General features: G+C 45.4%; 1 protein-coding gene and 1 pseudogene across 1 annotated transcript; both read right to left on the bottom strand.

Annotated features, from left to right (window-relative positions):
* Window positions 1-15,138: 15,138 nt before the first annotated feature.
* LOC120713460 lies at window positions 15,139-16,105 on the bottom strand (annotated as a pseudogene).
* Window positions 16,106-19,991: 3,886 nt separating this feature from the next.
* LOC120639210 (probable E3 ubiquitin-protein ligase RNF217) lies at window positions 19,992-21,392 on the bottom strand. Its single transcript, XM_039915202.1, has 2 exons — window positions 20,415-21,392; window positions 19,992-20,198 (listed from the first exon to the last, which is right to left on the bottom strand). The coding sequence occupies exons 1-2, from the start codon at window positions 21,320-21,322 to the stop codon at window positions 20,126-20,128; spliced, it is 981 nt and encodes a 326-aa protein (XP_039771136.1). The 5' UTR covers window positions 21,323-21,392; the 3' UTR covers window positions 19,992-20,125.
* Window positions 21,393-23,034: the final 1,642 nt, after the last annotated feature.

Raw genomic sequence — 23,034 nt, 5'->3', positions numbered from 1 at the left:
ACAGAGTGTAATCTCCAGAAACACAAGTGCATACTGTCTAGAGAATCAACCATTCGAATTCAACGAGAAAAAAGTTTCCAGTCCATCCTCCGGGCCATCAAACTGTTTTGATCCACTTCCAAACTCTCCTGATTTCAAGCAAAGATGAACAATAATTTCACTACTTCAATCTAAAGATGAGGATAGCAGAAAAAGAAGGGCTGCAAAAAGAAGAGAAAAGGAAACGACAACCACCAGGGTAGCTCTTACCTTACGGAACCACAGAGTTTTCAATAGTTCAGATCAAATAATTGCACTCATTCCAAGGCTTTAGCACAAACCACCAATCATAATTACACGCCTATAAGTCAAATGTAAAAGTGAACCTAAAGACGCCAAGAACTGGAAGACCCTTCTTCATAGGAACATCCCGAATACAACTAATAAACATTGGCACACAATTTTATTTCACTTTTACTTACAAGCTGATGCCATCCTTCAAAAATGCTGGTTTGAGGTGCAAGGACCGCCAGTGAAGTACCAGATCAGATTCTATCATATTCTGAGACAATGATTTCCTTTTCCTCATAAATTTTTGGATCCACAATCTTCATAAGGTGATGATTGTGTCATCATAACAAAAAGAAACAAAATATTTCAACTTTAGATTTGATCCGATTCTTCAACATTTAACATAACTATTTCAGAAGATAAACTAAGCCGCATTACCTTTGTGTGAGCAGGCACAATTTCTTCTTTGAATTTACCGGCAACAGCCTTTCTTCGAGACTCAACCTATGCATCAGCAGATAAAAGAATAAGAAAAGAAGCATACAGTGTGACAACAACTTTCACTCATGCACACAGTTAGTGTTGACAACATTGTCTATATGAAAATTTGCACAAGCGAAGATAGATAATACATGGAAACATCGTGAAGAAAGTTAATTAAATACAGCTGGCTCGAATCTTGGTTAGACTCGGAAAAAATGCACATTGGCACAGAATCACTGTACATATTCAGAGAGTAACTCTTTGGTGTATTGCCGCTGCACCCTTGTGCCATCTCCATCTTGATCTGTTGTGTCGTTGACAGCACGTAAGAAACATAGGTACCATAAGTGCTAGATATAGCATATAAAGATCTAAAACATTTTTATCGAGCAAAGTTGTCTTATAGTGACTGGAATAACTGGGGCACACTCCTGAACGATAGCGTATAGATTTCTTCTGTCTCTTTACACTAAGACACGAGCTGCATGAATCTCAACTTTTCTTCTGACCCACCTCCGTAGGCATATAAATTGATACGGAGTAATCAATTTCTACGTGAATATGGAGAACAAAATTCCAACTATCCAAAGACATAGATTCCCGATTGTTCTGAGAAAGAAAATCAAAAGCTCTCCGATCGATTGAAAAAACAAACAAATTGACATGTTCATCAGTTAAAATATCATCTCTGGGGACTGATAACTCTAAAATCATAGGAAAAAGTCCAAATTACTACCTCCAAGTATATGGTAGGTTCAAATGACCCCCTAAACAATTATATGGTTTACTTAACCCCCTCTTTTCCCTAAACCAGTTCAAAACACACCTTTTACACAAACTAAAACCAGTTTTGCTGACTTGGCCGGTTTTTGATGACTAGGACTGACACCGTGGCAGTCATATATGGCAAGTATCTTTAGATCCAAAACAGGCCCTCCCATGTCTTTCGTTTCTCTCGCTCGTCAATTTTATTTCGCCCGCCGGCCGCCAGCCCTCGCCTTAAGTTTCTGCGTGACACAATCAGATCAATTAGGTGAATGATACAGTGGACAAGTTCATCAACACAAACGAAAACTGGCAGCAGGTATGTTCCCAATCTCCCTCGTGTGATGCAAATATGACATATTAATTTGCACTTGCGGCTGGGGATTTGGATCCGTTGGAACGTGTATTTGTGACATAGCAGCCGACAACGTGTCTTCGTAGCACAGGTAGAAACTGTCGATGTTGTCGTGAGTTGAGAGAGAAATTGGAGCAGGACCCTTCGTTTGTGCAAATGATGTGTAGTGACGTGTAGATGGATATTACTGGTTGTGGGGATAATTAGTACTCAAGTTAGTGGCAAGGAGTACTGAAGTATGATTTCACTTTTTTCTGGAAAAAAAAATCTTATGCTTATAAACCTTGCTTTTTACAATTCTAGACAGGGGATATGTGCCCTCTGGAGGTACTGCCAGTAAGATTTCACTTTGGGTGCGAATTTGATTTTGATGGTTACTCATTGAACTCAGAAGGAAAAGTAGGTTTATAAGGTATGACAGTGAAGCTGTTATTCCAAACTTTTGTGTTGGCATGACTTTCAGTGGCTGGGTGCAATTTAAGCAAGCCTTGATCAAGTATGGGTTGGCTACTCAAAGACACTTGAGTTTTCCTAAAGATGATAAAGACAGGATTAGAGAGAAATGTTCATGGAAGGGCTGCCCTTGGTTCATATTTGCCTCTAACAAGACAAACAGTGATAGATTTCAGGTCAAGACATTCAATAATGAACACATTTGTCCCAAAAGAAAGGACAATAGATTAGTCACTGGAGTAAGAATAGCTGATAAGTACGAGCATATATCATTAAGGCAAACCCATCATGGAAGCTTCAGAACATCAAGGTGACTATTTTGCTTGACATGGGTGTAGATGTGTCGCTATCGAAGGTCAAGAGAGCAAAGGCCATTGTGATCAGAAGGATATATGAGTCATTAGAGGAGAGTACGCAAAGATATTTGAGTACCAAGCAGAAATACTTAGAAGCAATCCAGGGAGCACGGTTGCCGTGTATTTGGATCCAGAGTATATTGACCCAGTTTTTCAGAGGATTTATGTATGCTTTGATGCTTGCAAAAAAGGTTTCCAAGCTGGATGTAGGAAAGTAATTGGAGTATATGGATGCTTCTTCAAGGGAGCTTGCAACGGTGAGCTGTTATGTGCTCTAGGTCGGGATGCATATAACCAGATTTATCCAATAGCCTGGGCATGATGCCAATGGAGGGAATGCAACAGTGGCCAAGAGATCCCCGCAAGCCTAAGCCTCCAGCCTATGTGAAGATGCCAGGTAGGCCAAGAAAGCAAAGAAGAAGGGAACCTAGTGAAGCAAAAAAGGCCACAAAATCCACTAGGGTAGGCTCGAGAGGTAACTGCAGTAAGTGTCATCAACCAGGTCACAATAGTAGAACATGTGGACCAAAGTCTAAATCAAAGAAGAGAAACATCATGGAGAAAGGAAAAGAGGCAAGTAACATTTCTTATTCTTTTGCTATACAATTAATCATTATTCAAGTGTTGTTAACTGAATTTTTTGTTCTAGTTATTGGACTGCAGTAAGCCACAAAAAAACATTCAGAAATAATGCAGTAAAACCACTCAACACTCAAGATGTGTCAGCTAATATGCCTTCCCAAAGCAGCCTCAACAGTACCGTGAGCAACAAAAAGAAACTAGCTGCTGCCAAGCAAAAGAAAAAAAACTTCCAGGCAGTAACATGCTCTGCAATATGCCAGCATTCCTTATATTTCGATGTAATAATTGCTAGCTGGTAGCCCAATGTACTTTACTCTTGATTAGTTACTTGGATATGTTGGTTTAATTCAGTGGTACATTGTCACTTTGAACATTTCAGAGCTGCATTATTGCTTTCAAAAATTCAGTGTTTCAATCTTCTACGTTTCTTCCAGCCGTGCGCCGAGCAGCAAGTGGCCGCAAGGCAAGAGCCAGATGCCACCCATGGCAAGGCTGCTATTACAGAGGTTTTGGATCAAGCAGAAGGGTGCCGGTGCCTTGCTGCGGAGCTGGGCATCGTCGAACAAGATAGAAATGAGAAGAGACACAAATATTCTATATAGGCAGGGGGTGATATGAACATAAACATAGCTGCCAGCCAGCCACGTTGGGCTACTGACGTGTCCATCCTAGTTAGCAAACCAGGTTTCTCATTCCACCTAATCAGCAAAACCGGTTTCAAGTATGTATAAAAGGTTTGTTTTGATCTGGTTTAGGGAAAAGAGGGGGTTAAGTAAACCATTTAATTGTTTAGGGAGTTATTTGGACCTACCATATACCTGGAGGTAGTAATTTGAACTTTTTCCAAAATCATATAGCCCGTAGGACATACTTCAACTTCAATCCGCTGAACCTCCACGAATAATATTGGATAACTTGAAGGCATGCTAGATTCAACAATCCCATCCGTCCCCACAGTTCGTTTACATTGAAGTACAGATCAAGCACGAATATATCGACCGAAATGCAATACACAGAACACCAGAACACAGCGAGGCGAGGTGGGGGGAGCAGGAGGAGGCTTGCCTGGCTAGGCGCGTCGTCGTCGCGGAGGGGATCGAGGGAGAGGATGACCTTGGCGACAACTGGGTTAGGGTTAGGGTTAGGGTTGGCATCTCCGGCGTGAGCGTGGCAGATGGTGGTGGTTCCGGCAGCGCGGCAAGCTGCTGTTAGCTTTAGGATCACACTAGTGCACGGATCACTGAGGTTTCAACCTTCTTTTCTTTACATCAAGTACAAGAGTCTCTAGATCTACACAAGAACACACAGAGAGAGAGAGAGCGGGAGAGAGATAGGACCTTCAACGCCTGCAGAAGAGCTTGAGCTAGCCATCTCGGGTTCGTTGATGAAGATCCGCTCAAAGGCGGCGACAAGTGACGCAGCGAGGTCGATGCCGGCGCGACGGTGTCGAGGACGGTGGCAGCGACGGCGTGACGGAGCTGGCGGCGACGATGGTGGAACTTCCCGCTGCTCCAGCGCCCCCTAGTAGATCGGCTTATGGTTTCTGTGGGTGAGGGTGTAGGCGGCGCGGTGAACCTCGTTACCAGTGCCCCGGCCCCTCACTCTTTATTTTGGCGCTGTACAGCGGGGGCTCACCAACCATTAAGGGTTGGGTGCCCCCGATCAGGGCGCGGATTAAGGGCCTAATAAGGAGATCAATCCAACATTCTCCCCCCTTGATCTCACTTTTTACTTTAACTTTATACTTTAACTTGAAACTTTTTCCTTTAATTGTTCCATCACAGATTAGTGAATAGAGCATGCTTTATCGTCACAGTCCAAGACCGATAGACTCAACAGCTACCACAGACATCACTGTTTTGAAACAAATTCTTTATCTTTTGGGCCCTTTTATTCTCCAGAAATCACAGGCTCTCCCTTAAACCCATGCCGGCTATGTGTTCCATGAACACATTGGGTGATAAGCCTTTAGTGAGCGGATCCGCAAGCATTTTCTTTGTGCTTATATGCTCGAGTGTAATAGAGTGATTCTGGATTTTCTCATTCACAACATAAAACTTTATGTCAATGTGTTTGGTAGCACCACTTGACTTATTGTTGTGAGCATAAAACACTGCTGGTTCATTGTCGCAGTACATTCTGAGTGGTCTTTGAATGCTGTCTACCACTCTCAAACCAGGTATAAATTTCTTTAACCATTCAACCTGCCCCGAGGCCTCATAACATGCGTCAAATTCAGCGTACATCGTCGATGATGCAGTGACGCTTTGTTTGGATCTTTTCCACGATATAGCTCCCCCTGCGAGTGTGAACACATAACCGGACGTGGACTTTCGGTCATCAATATCCCCCGCAAAATCCGCATCTGAGTACCCTTCTATCTCTAGGGAATCGGATTTTCTGTATGTTAGCATAAGGCCTTTTGTGCCTTGCACATAACGTAAAGTTTTCTTTACCATGATCCAGTGTGCCTGTCCTGGATTACTTTGATATCTGCCAAGTATCCCGGTAACAAATGCTAAGTCAGGGCGTGTACAAACTTGAGCATACTGTAGGCTTCCAACAGCTGAAGCATATGGAACCGCTTTCATTTGATCGATCTCATACTGGTTCCTGGGACATTGAAATTTCCCAAATCTATCGCCCTTGACTATTGGAGCAGGTGAAGGCTTGCACATATTCATACTGTACTTCTTTAGAACCTTTTCTAAGTATGCCTTTTGTGACAGTCCTAATACCCCCTTTGTTCTATTTCGGTGAATTTCAATTCCCAAAACAAATGAAGCTTCACCGAGATCTTTCATATCAAAGTTTGAGGACAAGAATTTCTTTGTCTCCAGTAGCAGACCAACATTGCTACTAGCAAGTAGAATATCATCCACATACAGGATCAGGAAAATAAATTTTCCACTTCTGAACTTTGCATAAATGCAATTATCCTCCTCATTTTCTTTAAATCCAAATTTCCTTATGGTTTCATCAAACTTTAAATACCACTGCCTGGAGGCTTGCTTTAATCCGTAAATGGATTTCTTTAAGCGACATCCCATATGTTCTTTTCCTTTCACGACAAAACCTTTCAGTTGATCCATGTAAACATTTTCATACAGATCCCCATTAAGAAACGCCGTCTTTACATCCATCTGATGTAATTCTAAGTCATAATGTGCCACCAATGCCATTATAATCCTGAAGGAATCTTTACACGAAACCGGAGAAAAGGTTTCGTTATAGTCTATCCCTTCTCTTTGCGTAAAGCCTTTTGCCACGAGTCGTGCTTTGAACCTTTCTACATTCCCTTTGGAGTCATGTTTTATTTTGTAAACCCATTTACAACCTACTATTTTGGCTCCTTTAGGAATTTCCTCTAAGTCCCAAACACCATTGGAACTCATTGATTTCATCTCATCCTTCATAGCTTCCAGCCATTTAGATGAGTGAACACTTCTCATGGCTTCTTCATATGAAGTGGGATCACCCTCCATATAGACTTCTTCTGTATTATAAACTTCATAGTCGCTAGAAATAGCCGACCTTCTTTCTCTTTGTGACCTTCTAAGGGACACTGCTTGTGGCACATTTTGTGCCTCAACTTCTGGCACATTTTCCATAGGGGGATGTAGCTCCTCCTCCTCATGTCCAACCGCGGGTTCAGGCGGTTCCTGGATGACAGGTTCCAAACCTTCGCTCACTGTTGGTATGGGTGGAGTTGCGACAGGTGTTGACACCGTAATATCTGGAATAGTTGGCGCAGCAACAATCGAAGAAGGTACTGGCGTCACTATTTCATGAACTTTTGGTGCAACATCAACAGGTAATGAGAAAAATGGCTCTTGAATCATAGGAGTAGGCACATACACCCGCTTCTCCTCAAGGTCAATTTCTCTAGGTACCATGCTCCCCATGATCATTTCATTTTCTAGAAAGACAGCATGTCTCGTTTCTACAAACTTTGTATGTCTGTCTGGGCAGTAGAAACGAAAACCGTTCGACTTTTCAGGATAACTGATGAAATGACAGCTTATAGTTTTGGGATCCAATTTTCCAATACTTGGATTAAACACTTTAGCCTCAGATGGGCTCCCCCAGACCCGAAGGTGAGTCAGTGAGGGTTCTCTTCTTGTCCATAGCTCATACGGTGTTTTGGGTACCGATTTGCTTGGCACTCTGTTGAGAATATAGATGGCGGTTTTTAACGCCTCCATCCACAGACTCAATGGCAGTGTGGAATAACTCATCATACTGCGCACCATATCCATCAGTGTACGGTTGTGCCTTTCAGCTACTCCGTTTTGCTGAGGCTCGCCCGGTGTGGAATATTGGGCAACTATACCATTTTCCTGTAAAAATCTTGCAAAAGGTCCAGGAACTTGTCCATAAGGGGTATGTCGACCGTAGTACTCCCCTCCACGGTCTGATCTTACTATTTTAATTGTTTTGTCAAGCTGATTTTCAACCTCAGCTTTGAATATTTTAAATTTATCCAATGCCTCAGATCTTTCTTTAATTGGATAAATGTAACCATAGCGGGAGTAATCGTCTGTGAATGTTATGAACAAATCATGGCCATCCATACTTTTCACAGGAAACGGGCCACATATATCAGTGTGGATTATTTCTAATGTTCCTGCACTTCGTTTGGCACCCTTTTTAATTTGCTTTACAAATTTTTCTTTAATGCATTCAACGCATTGTTCAAGATCAGAGAACTCTAGCTGAGGAAGAATTTCACTCTTCACTAATCTTTCAATTCTCCCCCTCGAAATATGGCCTAAACGACAGTGCCATAATTTCGATGAATTATCTTGAGTTCTCTTTCTTTTCTTTGTTTCTTTCTCTGACAAGGATTCATTTACATTCACATCACATACAGAATGTACTTTATCACGCATAGATAATAAATAAAGGTCATTGTAAAGGAAAGCATCACCAATACAATTATTATCAAACCATCGTTCACATTTGCCATTCGCAAAATGACAACCAAAACCATCTGTGTCTAAGCGTGGTACACTGATCAAGTTTCTTTGAAGCGAAGGAACAAATAAAACATCTTTTAATACAAGCATGAAACCATTAACTAGCTCGAGGGAGACATTGCCAACAACTTCCACATCTGCTTGTACTCCGTTTGCGACTTTAATGTGTCTTTCGCTTCTTAGCGTAGTCCTTGTCGAACAGAATCCCTGTAAAGAATTTGCAACATGCACAGTTGCACCAGAATCAATCCACCAAGTAGATTTAGAAAACTGTATATACAGGGATTCATTAACAAATGAAATTACATTCTCACCATTCTTTGCCATTATCATCTTTAAGTAGCTGGGACAATCTGCTTTACGATGCCCCTTGTCATGGCAGTGGAAGCACTCATCTTGAGCTGGAGGACACTGTTGCTGATACTTCTGTGGCATAGGAGCTTTGTCTTTGGACCTAGGGGAAGAAGCAGCATGGAAAGGCCTTTTCTTGTTGTTATGCACAAAATTGATAGACCCACCATTCTGTTTCTTGAGTCTATCTTCCTCTTGTGCACACATGGCAATTGCTTTTTCCATATTCCACTTCTCTGGCTATGAGTTATAGTTTACAACGAACGTTGCAAACTCTTTTGGCAGAGAGGCGAATACCAAGTGCACCATAAACTCTTCCTTGAGATCCAAGTTCATTGGTTTGAGCTTGGAATTCAAGGCGCACATCCCCATGATATGATCTCTTATAGTACCATTATTGCCATAGTACCTCTTTGTGACCAACTGCTCTATGATCTGTGTGGCATAAGTCTTTGAAGAACCAGTAAACTAGTTCTTTATCTTTTCAAGGTACTCTGCAGCTGAATCACACTCTCCAATTGAACCCAAAATGTTAGGATCAATTTTGTTCTTTATCACTGCCACACATTTCTTGTTGGCATTCTTTTATTCCACTTTATCTTTTGGAGATCATAGGCCATCTTTAAAGGAGCATAGTCCCTTTCCTTTTCCTGCCACTCAGCATCAGTGTCAGATTCCCCTCTCACTGGAGCTGGTGGCTCAGTGGGCTTTGGAGTGGTGATTATCTCATCCACCTCTCCACAGACGAAAGCAAGATCAACTTTCTTGATCCATTCGCCATAGTTGTCTTCTTTTAGAGTTGGGATGTAATTGATGAATCCCATCAAGTTCATCCCCGCTGAAAATTTCAAAAAATAGTGAACTGTAATGACTTTGCAGCGGAAACATGTAGAAAATTTCTATTTTCAGAAGCAATACTGTGAACTTTTAGCTCTAAACAACATACACGTTGGTGTAAAATTGAATAGAGATCAAACTATAAACAAATTCATACAAAATACTATTGAAAAAGCTTCTGAAAAAATAGAAAAAACCAATTAAATCTTACACTGTTCAAGCGGACCGGGCGATAATTCGGCCCGGTCCACTCGGCGCGCACGGCGCTCGGACCTTCAGCCCGGCAGCCGACGGCCAGGCCGCCAACTCAGCCCAACACGGCGCCCCTCTTGGGCCATTTTCAGCCAGTTCGCCGCCGCGTCGCCCCTGACCGTTGGATCTGAATCCGACGGCCGCCCGCACGCCTCACGCGACCAAAACGGGCGACGCCGGCTCCCCCCTGAACCCTAGCGGCATTTCTCTCTCCCCCTTCTCTCTCCACGCGAACGGCGGCGGCTCTCTAGGCGGAGGAGGGAACGACCAGCGCCGCCGTCACCCCCTTCGCCGGCGCGCGCACTCTCCCATGCGGGAGCGCGCCGCCGTCGAGCGGGTTGGCGGTGGAGCCCTTTCCGGAGTACCCGCGCGCGCGGAGTCCGGCTCTGTGCCGCTCGCCGACGAGCGGCGGAGCGGGTCCATCCCGTGCGCCGGCGTACCGGCGTCGCGGGTGCCCTTGATGTGCTGGCGACTAAAGCCTAGGTAAGCCTCGTCGTCTCTGTTCTTTGGCTAGGGTTAGGGTTTGTCACTTTTTCGATCCATGACCGATTTTCCATTTCTATTCTTGGTTTCTTTCGATTCGTCTTTGAATCATGCTTTCCCCTACTGGATCTATGCGCTAGGAAGGCGACTGATACCATTGTTTGCTTTAGGATCACACTAGTGCACGGATCAGTGAGGTTTCAACCTTCTTTTCTTTACATCAAGTACAAGAGTCTCTAGATCTACACAAGAACACAGAGAGAGAGGGAGAGAGATAGGACCTTCAGCGCCTGCAGAAGAGCTTGAGCTGGCCATCTCGGGTTCGTTGATGAAGATCCACTCAAAGGCGGCGATGAGTGACGCAGCGAGGTCGATGCCAGCGCGACGGCGTCGAGGACGGTGGCGGCGACGGCGTGACGGAGCTGGCGGCGACGATGGTGGAACTTCCCGCTGCTCCAGCGCCCCCTAGTAGATCGGCTTAGGGTTACTGTGGGTGAGGGTCTAGGCGGCGCGGTGAACCTCGTTACTAGTGCCCCGGCCCCTCACCCCTTTTTATTTTGGCGCTGTACAGTGGGGGCCCACCAACCATTAAGGGTTGGGCGCCCCCGATCAGGGCGCGGATTAAGGGCCTAATAGGCCGTTGGGCCTATTAGGAAGGAGATCAATCCAACAGCTGCAGCATCTCCCGGCCGAGGGAGGGGGGCGGGCCTAGAGAGCTCCATGGGGAGGCGAGCCCCCAGGGCGGAGGGGTGCTCCGCCTCGCCGCCTCCGCCTCCGCCTCCGCACCGCCGCAGCCGCTGCCGCGGCACTCCGCACCGCCGCGCGCACCCACCACCCGCGCGGATCCGGCGTGGTGGCCGCGTGCGGGCTGGCAGATGGCAGCGAACGCCCGCTGCTGTCGTGAGAGAGAGAAGCAGGATGGAAGGAGGGAGAGAAGGCTCCGCCGCCGCCCCACGCCCTTATCGGCCCTGCCGCCGCTTCGCTCAGGCCCCGCGCCGGCCCCGCCGCCGCTTCGCACAGGGGACCGAGCACGGGAGGGAGGAGGGCGGCCACGGCGGTGCGGGGGCGCACGGCGGCGGCCATGGCGAGACGGAGACACCGCGCGCGGCGGCCCATGGCGAGGCCCCTCCCCTGCTCCGGGCGGCGCGTATTGGATCGGGGTGTTGGCGGCTTCGGCGGCGCGGCTACATTGCTTTGACGACTCGGCAGCGCGTAGAGGATCGGGCCGGCGGCGTGGCAACGAGGGGTGGTGGCGCGTAGAACCCGCAACCACCGCGGACGCTGGAGTGATGAGCACTGGCGCGGCCACGCAGGATCTACGGCCTGATTGGCGTAGAGGCCGCCACCGCCGCGGACGCTGGCATGACGAGAAGCGGCGCGGCAACGCAGGGTATGCGGCCTGATTGGCTCGCCAAAATTTCGCGTCGTTGCTGCACGCAGGGGCTGCGTAGATTCCGGGCGGGTACGCGCGGGGGTACGGCAGCGTAAGGTGAGAAAAAAATGGCCCAAAGGCTAGGAAACATTTTAGAAACACTCCTTTTTTCTTGTTTTTCTAGATTTTCTTGTCCATGTTCCTTCCAAGTGGGGACAGCGAGGGGGGATGTGAGGGGTGGGTAGGATTTTTTTTTAGTGGATGGTGACTTTAAAACTTAAGGTTCTTTATAGTATAATAATAGATAGTATAGATTTTTTGTTCTTCTAGATTTCCTTGTCCATGTTCCTTCCAGATGTGGATAGCGAGGGGGGTGTGAGGGGTGGGTAGGAATTTTTTTGGTGGATGGTGACTTTAAAAGTTAAGGTTCTTTATAGTATAATAATAGATATTATAGATTTCTTGTTCTTCTTGATTTCTTTGTCCATGTTCCTTCCAGATGGGGATAGCGAGGGGGTGTGAGGGGTGGGTAGGAATTTTTTTGGTGGATGGTGATTTTAAAAGTTAAGGTTCTTTATAGTATAGGTATAGATATGCATGGTTTGATTGAAAAGCACGAAGTAGCATGTGGCAGGCAACACGAATTGGTTAATGTGGACAGTATCCATCCAATTGCATTTGTGTAGTAAAAATAATATTGTAGATATACAAATTTGTGAGGAACATGGCCCTATTTAGGCAATTGTTTGTGATTTTGGTGATTGAGTGATAACATAATCAATGGGACTAATGAGTTTGTGAGATCACACTTGTAGGCGTTATTAGGTCCCATAGATATGAGTCAACACGTCTAATTCATCGTCGAGACGCAATGTCCAATCCATCGTCAAGACGCCATGTCCAATCCACCATCAAGATGACAAGTCCGATCCGTCGTAGAGGTGTCAAAGTAAGATATTTGAAGTATCCAAAAGATCGCCGCGACATATTGGACGAGAAGTTGCAGATTTAGCTACACCAGTTAAACCGATGGCCCCACCATCGGTGCATCCGATGGTTGTTGGAAGATCCGACGCCCTATGCATCGGCGCAATTTGGTGTGTCAACTGAGCCAAGTGAGGAAATCTCAGTGGCACCGGTTGAACCGACGAGGTCAAGACGACCATCGGTACATTCAACATACTATGTTCCAGAGATGATGTAAAATGCGGAAGAGCTACGCTTTCAGCACCGGTTGAACTGTTGGTGCATCGGAGCATCCCATCGGTGCAATGACGTCAGCTGAAGAAGGAGGTCCAATGGCTAGTTCAGATGCTGTGAGTGACCGGTTTAACCGACACCCAGTCATCGGTTAAACCGATGGTTCCGCAGACAGTGTGTCAGAAGCTCAACGGCTACTTCAGGTCTGAGAGTGGCCGGATGAACCGACGCCACCCCATGCAGAGGCATCGATTCATCCGATGGTTTGCTGTTTTCAGCTATCCGTTAGAGCAACGGCTCCGAGACTTGGTGGCCTATATATACGTCTCACCCCGGCCATTTTGAGGTTGCTGGAGACTAGAGAGACCCCATACACATTGAAGAACACCTCCAAGCCAACCCAAGTGCATATTGATCATATCCTTAGTTTTTAGCACTAGTTTTGTAAGTGTGAGTGCTAGATTAGCTCTTGAGAGAGTGAACAAGCAAGGTTGTGATCCTTATGGCTGGTTCTAGAGTGAACCAAACTTATACTTCGGTGCGCCAGCCTCCTTGGAGCATTGGTGGCTCGCCGGCACGTCAACGACCCTCCGACTTGGTATGGAGCGGCGTCGACAACATTGTGTGGGGGACGGAGACCCCTCCTTCGTGGGCAATCTCCCTTAGTGGAAATCGGGATCAAGGTGACCGTGATTGTGTTCACGGAAGAGACTTGATTGCCGGGAAGCGATACTCTTCGTGAGTACTTCAACAACGTGGATGTAGGGGCGCCTTTGTGGCAATCCGAACCATGGGATAAATCCTCGTGTTGAGAGTTTGCTTCCTCTCATCCCTTCTCTTTAAGCTTCCGTATTTCATATTGCAACTTGTGTGCCTTTACTTTATTAATGTAGTATCTTGCTAGGATTGGCTATATGTTGCAAAACTCTTTTTGGAATGAGGGTTTCACACTAGAAGAACCATAGTTGCACATCTAGATAGCTTGTTTTAGTTTAATTTTTTTGCAAACTAGTTGGAGCCATAGGTTAAGTTTTTAAGAGTGCCTAATTCACCCTCTCCCCCTCTTAGACTAGAGCACCCGATCACTTTCAAAATTGCATGAGAAGCTTTGTGATTCTCGTGGAGGGTTTATGGGCACGTCATAGCGCTAGCTAGTATGATCCATTCTAATTTGATTGTAATTTTTTGTGCAATGAACAATGTATGTGCTGGATGATTGTGATATGTCTGTATTTTTATATTTAAAATATTTAAATTTGAATTTGAATTTTTATGTTTGAAATTGGTTCTTTCTACGTGTTAAAATATTTACATTTGAATTTTAGTGGTAAAATAAAGAATATATATGGAGAGTATGTTGAAATAGGAGAGAAAAAGAAACACGGGCTAAGTTTTAGAGATCCTTGCTGGAGTTGAGCCTAGAAAATAGGCCCCTATAAATAGAATGAGCCCCTACTCAATCAAGTAGGGAGCCTGGGACATTACTGGAGATGCTCTTAGGTGATCCAAGCAGGTGGACTAAAATATGGAATAAAGTTTAGTTTCATCCCAACTAATAAAGATATCCATCTAATTTGAACGAAACCAACCAACCAACATTGAAAAGACCAAACTACTACGCACTATGCGCATGCATGCAGATACAACGACAGCATAATCCGAGAGCAAAAATAACTTTTCTATATTTCTATGTATCTCTGAAATTTAGTTCATAGATCCAAATATGCATGGACTAAAGTCCCCGGATCACCCTACTCAGTACTCACCCTATCCAAACGAGGCCTAATTGAACTAGTGACGTGATTATGGGGCTATCGACTTCTAGTTTGTTGGATGTTTATATTCTACACCATGATCAAACATGTTTGGATAAGCTATAGAATTTCTTAATACAGTTTTCATGCTCTGTAGCCAATCGTTAGCATTTTTTTCACTCTACTGTCCCTTTCAATTTTTGAAAAGCTAATAAGTTAGGATCATTGGCAGGGTTAGGATCATTGGCACATGGATAATTAAGTTGTTCTTTAACGTGGGACTGAATCCGACCATTTTTGGAGATAGATTACAGAGATCCCAAATTTAGTTGGTTTGATGTTAAAAGTTTTGAACAGCATTCCGGAGATAGTAGTCAAATCCAGAATCTGCCACTCATCCAGCAGAACATAACCAATTCTCTCAGTTCGTACACAAGCCAGACACATACTGCGGAAAATCTGAAAACTGATTTCACACCATTACACTTGTATGAGACCCAGTTGCCCCCGCAGCCATAGCAAGACACATTCTAGAATGAGTTTGAAGACATTTTAGCTTCTGACTCATCAGTCAAACCCGAAAGACGATAAATACTGAAAAACAATTTCTTGCATCCCAGATTGCTTCCATCACATCTCACGCTGTGGCGCAACTCGAAAGACGATAAATATTCAAAGACTATTTCTTGCATCCCAGATCGCTTCCATCACATCTCACGGCAACTGGAATGAGTATGGCCGCCCCACCGGCCGCCACATCCATAGCAGAACTCGAAGCCACACCTGCAACATCTCATACCCATCATTTTTTTTTTCTCAATGCAAATAAAGACACAAAAGATTTGCTAATAAGGACTGCATAGGATGCGAGAAGAGCTCAATTCCGGCTAATCTAATTGACTGAAAATTTTGCGACACCCAACGCTTCTTCACTCCCCAGCAGATTGAAAAAATTGACGCGGCAATACTACTGCGTATGTACCTGCAGGTAATGTGCAGGCAACCTTCGCGTTTCTCCACGAAGAACTTGCACTCGGGGCACCGCTTCCAGTTTCTATGCTTGGCCATCTCGAGCAGCATCATGTCCTCCCTGCCCCTGTCCCCCTTCCGGAGCCCCTTGTACTCGGCGCAGGTCACGCCGGCGTGCCACGGCGCCACGGCGCACCGCGCGCAGAAGAGCCTGTTGCAGCTTGGGCACTCCGACTCCGCGACGTCGCGGACGTCGCCGCCGTCGTCGTCGACCAGCAGCATCGCGGAGCAGTCCTGGAAGGGGCAGTAGGTGCGGCGCGCGCCGAGGAAGAGCGACTCGCAGAGCGCGCGGCACCACCGCTCGAAGAGCTCGGGCGGGAGCGCCGCGCGGCAGAGCTCCGGGTCGAGCGCGGCAGCGCAGGACGCGTCGGGGCACCGCACCGCGGCCCCGGCGCCGCCGCCGCCGCACGACTCGAGCCTGGCGCGGACGTGGCCGGACAGGCACGCGCGGGCGAACTCGTGCGCGCAGTCGGCGCCCCCGCGGTGCGCCGCGCCGGGCGCCATGGGCTCCATGCAGATGCTGCAGGGTGGTGCTGCTGCTGCTGCGGCTGTGGCTGCAGCTGCGCCCCCTCGGCTCCCGCCATTCCGCCGCTTGTGGGCAGCGGTCGGCGGAGGGTCGCCGCGCCGGCTTCTCTTCCTTTCCCGCAGGTAATAACCGGACGAGGAGCTCATCTCCGCCTCCGCGACTCGGATCAGATGCGATCAAAGCGGTTTGGATTCAGGGTTCTGTTGGGATTTCTATATATAGGTCGGGGGGCATTCCGGTGATTCCCTTGGTGACGACTTCCATGGGAAGGATCCACGAGTATATCCCTTTTTCCTTTTCTTTGGGAAAAAAATCCGTATTTTCCATCATGGGAAGGGTTCACGAGAGGACGGATAGCATGTATGTACAGTACGGATCGCATCCCGTCAAGGGAGAAACACCAGAACAGAATATGTGCACTTGCGTTGTTCTCTCTTGGGCCTTCCTCGCGATACAACGGCCATCGCGAGAATCCAGTCTAATACGATATAGATTATGGATGTAGATATTATAAAAAAAAACTGGATACCACCAGAAATTAGTTATATCAGTGCATTATTAATTGTTCCCAAAATTCTTAATAAATGTAAATGCATTGGAAATAGAAAAATAGCATCTACGTTTAAGCACTTGTTTTGTTCAAAAAATTTATACAAACATAGTTAAATTTAAGCTACCACCAGATATGCACATGCATTGCTACGAAAAGCCATATAAATATATTGATTAGCATATAAAAACATATATATTACATACCGTATTTATTTTATAATAACATAACGTGTCGATTGAGAACTTTAGACTTTTTCTATTTTACTCATCAAATGCTAATTCTAAAAGGTCTTGATCCTTAACTTAATATAAGGTCAACCGGATTTCGATTAGGACTCCGATTGATGGATTCTTGAAGAACTTGTAATAGTAGAGATTCTTGAAGAACTTGTATTAACAAACAAGAATTCTTTTACAATGATGGTAAAGTTCAAAGGTTACTTTCAGATACTTTTACCTTGAATTTTTTCAAGCCATTGATCTATAGAAAGTATTTATAAAATTAAATTAAATTAAATTAGAATTCGATCTCACTTTTTGGTACCTGGTCCATATTTTTGAAGTATCAGGTATTTTATTCTAGGTACTTCCTACCTTCACAATCGTATGATTTTATCAGATAGACAGCTCCTATTTTTTCAATCATTGTAAAATTCCTCAAGAAAGACACAATAAAAGAAGTGATATTTTGCACAATATTTCGAATTAGACAAGTGATCAAACTTGAGATAAAAAAAAGTCAAACAAATTATAATTCGAAACAGAGTATTTCTTATTAGTATTATATGAGACATGCATGGTTTGATTGAAAGCACGAAGAACATGCAGCAAGCATCTCGAATTGGTTAATGTGGCCACTATCCATCCAATTGCAATTGTGTAGTAAAAATAATAATGCAGATATAGAAATTGCTTGAGAAACTTCGTGATTCTGGTGGAGCGTTGGCGCGTCATAGCGCTAGCCAGTATGATTCATTATAATTTGATGATAATTTTTTTTGCAATGAACTATGTATGTGCTGGATGATTGCGACATGCCTATATTTTTATATTTAAAATATTTATTTTTTATATTTGAAATTGAAATTTGAAATTGGTCCATTCTACGTGTTAAAATGTTTACATTTGAATTTTAGTGGTATGATAAAGAATATATATGGAGAGTATGTTAAAATAGGAGAGAAAAAGAAACAGAGGGTAAGTTTTAGAGGTTTTTGCTGAAGTTGAGCATAGAAAATAGACCCTTAAAAATAGAGGGAGCCCCTACTCAACCAAGGAGGGCTCCTGATTAAACGGCCATTATTGGAATTGCTCTTAGATGATCCAAACAGATGGACTAAAATATAGACTAAAGTTTAGTGTTATCCCAACTAAAACTTCGATTAAGTTCCTGAGAAACAATTTCCAGATCCCAAGGGTTTTTTCGCCTCCGCCGCCCTTCAGTCGCTGCCGCCAGGCCCTCCCACCGCTGCTTTCTAAGTCCCCCTCCTCTACGAGGGGGGACCTATCCTTTTCTTACATCTGTTTAGTTTCTTTAGGGTTTGGTTCTCCAGCGACATCTCGACGAGGTGGTGGTGACGATGACGTTTTGGAATAAGGTCTCTCCAGCCTTTCCCTACCTCGACGAAGTCTGTTCTGGCTCCCACGATGGCCAAGTGAGAGTTAGTTCTGCCAGATCTGAAGGTTCTCTGCAGATCTTTGCGGTTGGTGTGTCAGCTAGGAGATGCAGTTGGTTGTCCTTTGTTGTGGCGATTTCAACCTCTTCTTTCAGTTTGTTCGGCGACAAGATCCGGTTTCTTCAACCCTCTGTTTTGGTGGTGAAGGATTGCAAGCATGTGTTGCTTAGGGTGTTCCCCCAGCCGATGTTCTTTAGAGGTTCTTTCAGCAGTTGCTAGATCTCGTTGCAAGCAGCGAGTGGTTTTGCGGTCTTCAAAGCCTTGTGTGGCGATAGCGTTTGCAAGTGTCCCTTTTTCTTACTGCCTTTTCAGTGTGTTTTTCAAGCTCCGGTGGGCGGCGAACAATCGGATGAAGAAGACGACCAGAAAACTCTTCGGTGTAATTTTATTTTCTTTATGTCATCTTATGTCAAGTTGCCCTTCTATTGTACTGCCAATTATTTTCCTTAATATGAATCATATATTTAAAAAAACTAAAACTTCGATTAATCCTCGAAACCCATCTGATTTGGACTAAACCAACCAACCAACCAACTTTGAAAAGACAAAGTTCTTCTCATCTATGCGCATGCAGATACAACGACAGCATGATCCTATAGCAAAAATAACATTTCTATATTTCTATGTATCCCTAAAATTTAGTTGATATATCAAAATAGGGAATATATTAGGCACAAACCAACCTCTACGTACAAACTATGCAAACTTCAATCTGGGTCATTGTGTCAACATCCAAGGGGAGGGCCGCCCAGAGTGGGAGGGGGTATTTTTCAAAAGTGTGATTACTCAATCTAAGGGCGGGCGGTTAATTGTAAAATTACCCAATCTCTCTATGCCCCTTGGATGTTGATCCGGTGGCCCATATTGAAATTTGCATAGTTTGCACGGAGATATTAGTTTGCACGTGATATATCCCATCTAAATATGCATAGACAGAATTTAGTAATGTTTAGGCCCCGGATCACCCGATCCAAATGGGGTCTAATTGAACTAGTGATGCGAGATTATGGGATTATCGACTTCTAGGTTGTTTGGATAAGCAATAGATTTTCTTAATACTGCTTTCATGCTTTGTAGCCAATCATTAGAGCAAATTTAATAATCACGCCCACATTATTAAACTTGCTCTTATCACTGTTCATACACTCTATTCTATACTGTCCCTTTCAATGTGGTGTGCGCTGCAGCGCGTTTCGATAGGTTCTCGCCGACTCCGTGGAATCGTGTCGTCAGAGGCTCGTTTCTCTCACACGTAGAATTTCGCCAGCTTCTCACCCATTATTAAACTTGCTCTTATCACTGTTCATACACTCTATTCTATACTGTCCCTTTCAATTTTTGAGAAGTTAATAAGTTGGGGTCATTAGGAGGTTAGGATCATGGGCACACGGATAATTAAGTTCTTCAACATGGGACTGAATCCGACCATTTTTGGAGATAGAGATTACATTGATCTCAAATTTAGTTTGTAGAAGGATGTTAAGTTTTGAACAGCATTCCGGAGATGGCCAAATCCAGAATCTGCCACTCATCCAGCAAAACATAACCAATTCTCCGAGTTTGTACACCGGCCAGACAGCCCAGGCACATACTGCAGAAAATCTGGAAAGTGTTTTCACACCATATATTACACTTTGTATATGACCCACTCGCCCCCATATCCATAGCAAAACACATTCGATCTAGTACGCGGAAAATCCAGTAAAACATGACGAATTCTCCCAGTTCGAAGACATTTAGCTTCAGAAGATTTTATCAGTCATGCAAACCCAAAAAACGTGATAAATACTGAAAGACTATTTCTTGTTCAGAATATACTAGCTTTTATCCCAGATCGCTTCCATCACATCTCACGCTGTGCTGCAACTAGAATGAGAAGTCCCCCACTGGCCGCCGCATCCATAGCAAAAGTGGAAGCCACACCTGCAACATTACTCATCAATTTTTTCTCAATGCAAAATGAAGACACTAAAGATTAGGAATAACTGCGTATATAATTGATTCAATGCAAGAAGAGCTCAGATCCGGCTAATATATATAATTGATTCAAAAAAATTGCAACACCCCAACAATGCCTCAACATTCACTTCAGCAGAAACAATGGATGCAGCAAATGGACGCAGCAATACTACTGCGTACCTGCAGGTGATGTGCAGGCAACCATCGCGTTTCTCCACGAAGAACTCACACTTGGGGCACCGCTTCCACTTCCTCCCCTTGGCCATCTCGAGCAGCAGCATGTCCTCCTTGCCCCTGTCCTCCTTCCGGAGCCCCTTGTACTCGGCGCAGGTCACGCCGGCGTGCCACGGCGCCACGGCGCACCGCGCGCAGAAGAGCCTCCTGCAGCTCGGGCACTCCGACTCCGCGACGTCGTCGCCGCCGCCTTCGTCCACCAGCAGCATCGCGGAGCAGTCCTGGAAGGGGCAGTAGGTCTTCTTGGCGCCCAGCAGCATGGACTCGCAGAGCGCGGCGCCCCAGCGCTCGAAGACCTCCCGGGGCAGGATGCCCTGGCAGAGCTCCGGGTCCAGCGCGCCGCCGCAGCGCTGCTCGGGGCACACGACGCCGGCAATCCGGTCCTGGATCTTTGCGCCGACGTAGCGCGCGAGGCAGCCGCCGCAGAAGGCGTGCGCGCAGCCGCGGCTGGCGCGGTGCGCGTCCGAGGGCGGCACCGCGTCCATGCAGATCTTGCAGAAGACGAGCGACGCCGCGGCTGCGGCGGCGGCGAAGGCAAGGGGCGGGGTCGACGGCCGGGACGACGAGGCGTAGGAGCACTCACCTTTGCCGTGAACCGACGCCGCCGCTTCTGCTGCGGCGTTGTTGCTAGAGGCAGCTGCGGCCGGGCTGCCGCAACGTGGCGGGATCGTCGCGACGGCGGAGGACATGATCACTTCCTGCAGCTGGAGCTCCGCGGCGTACTTCTTGTCGGATATCGGGAAGAGCTCGTCTTTGACGGTGTCGTCGTCGTTTCGCCCGTGGGCGAGGACGGAGAAGTAGAAGTCGTCGACGCCGGCGATGAGGCCGCCGTCGCTGGAAGATCCGGCTGCCATTTTGTGGGAGAAGCGGAAGCTAAGGCGCAGCCGCTAGGAGCAGCCGAGAAGGAGCTCCTTCAGCGGAGGAGTGGGTGATTTAAGGCTACCAAATCCGATTCGGGGGGTGTTTAGTTCATTTTGCAAAATTGTGTAAAGATGTAAAGAGGGCATTTGAAGTACTAAATGAAGTCTATTTGCAAAATTTTTTGCATAGATATGTTGTAAATCGCGAGACGAATCTAATGATGCTAATTAATCCATATTTAATCAATAATTAGCGGATGGTTACTGTAGCATCACTGTTGCAAATCATGGATTAAGTAGGCTCATTAGATTCGTCTCGCGATTTATAGCCCAACCATGCAAAAAGTTTTGTAAATAGACTTCATTTAATACTTCAAATTAGCAAAATTTCGTTTCACTTTAATGCGTTTACGACTTTTTTGTGTTTATATGTAAAGATCTAAACAGGGTCTCAACGGTTCCCCAAAGTTCCCCGTATATACAGGGAGAGTTGAAACTCCCTGATATATAAGGTGAGTTTCAACTCTTCCTATATCTCTAATCACACCGTTTCTTCGCGATATTAATCCTGTTTGAGCCCCGTATGATGATAATGCGTATTATAACAATATAAATATTGTATGATTTTTTAAAAATTCAAAAACGATAAATAAATAGTTAGTTAATGAGTGATAGTATATAGAGGGAATAGATACGGGGGAATGGTTGGAGAGAAGGAGTTATAGGGAGAGGAATCTTTTGGAGGGAGTTAGTAAAATATAGTAAATAGTACGTTTGGGGGGAGTTGGATGTGGGGAATGGTTGGAGATAGCCTAATAGGGTCCACGTACGGGGTTGCTCGTTGAGGGCAGTCCCAATACAGACTCTACTCATAGAGTCTAAGCATCAAAGACTCCATCACAAAAAACTATACTTCCCAATGCAAAATGTGTTACTTTAATTTATATGGCCCACTTGTTTCTCTCACATTCATTTTTTATTTGCGTGAAGACTTAGAGTCTAAATAAGACTTGGAGTCTTGATTTCTCTCCCTCTCTCTTCCATAAATATACTGTCACATCAGCAAAACACAATAAATAGGAGGCTTAGACTCCATGTTAGAGTCTGGGTTGGGACTGCCCTGATTCGTTTCGGAAACGGCTTAATCGGAGTGGGAATTTGGAGAACCACTTCTACTAGTTTTGAGGCGCCCATTCTGAGGGACCGAAGCCGACGACCAGAGGGGGGTGAATGGGAGCCGATCAAAATTTCTTCAAACTTCGAATCGTCGGCCTATGTCCCAAAATCACCCAAGCCCTCAAACGTTCTGACCAAAGTTTGGAGTAGCTATTGAAAAGCTAAACTAACACAAAAATCCTCGAACGTGCGAGCGAAACCACGAAGCAAATCGGAAGCGAATCGAGAGAAACCGCATAACTGATCTGCCAGGACCGGTCTGACCGGTGCACTGGACCGGTCTGACCGGTCGCGGCTGTTCAAAAACTAGCAGACCGGTCTGACCGGTCTTGCCTACCGGTCTGACCGGTGGCACCCAGAAAACCCCCGAAAACTTGGATTCAAACTATGAATCTCAACCAAACGACCACAAAAATCGATGAAACTTGGGGGATAGCTTCGCCCCTATCCCGTGAACATATCCCTAAGAGACCTCGTTCTAAAGATCAACAAAACTTGAGAATTCGAGGGGAGATCAAGAAGGATTGGGG

The sequence above is a fragment of the Panicum virgatum genome, chromosome 6K (genome assembly GCF_016808335.1).
Source record: "Panicum virgatum strain AP13 chromosome 6K, P.virgatum_v5, whole genome shotgun sequence".
Taxonomy (NCBI): Eukaryota; Viridiplantae; Streptophyta; class Magnoliopsida; order Poales; family Poaceae; genus Panicum; species Panicum virgatum.
The sequence above is the reverse complement of the archived record's forward strand: the minus strand, read 5'-3'. Positions and strand labels throughout refer to the sequence as shown.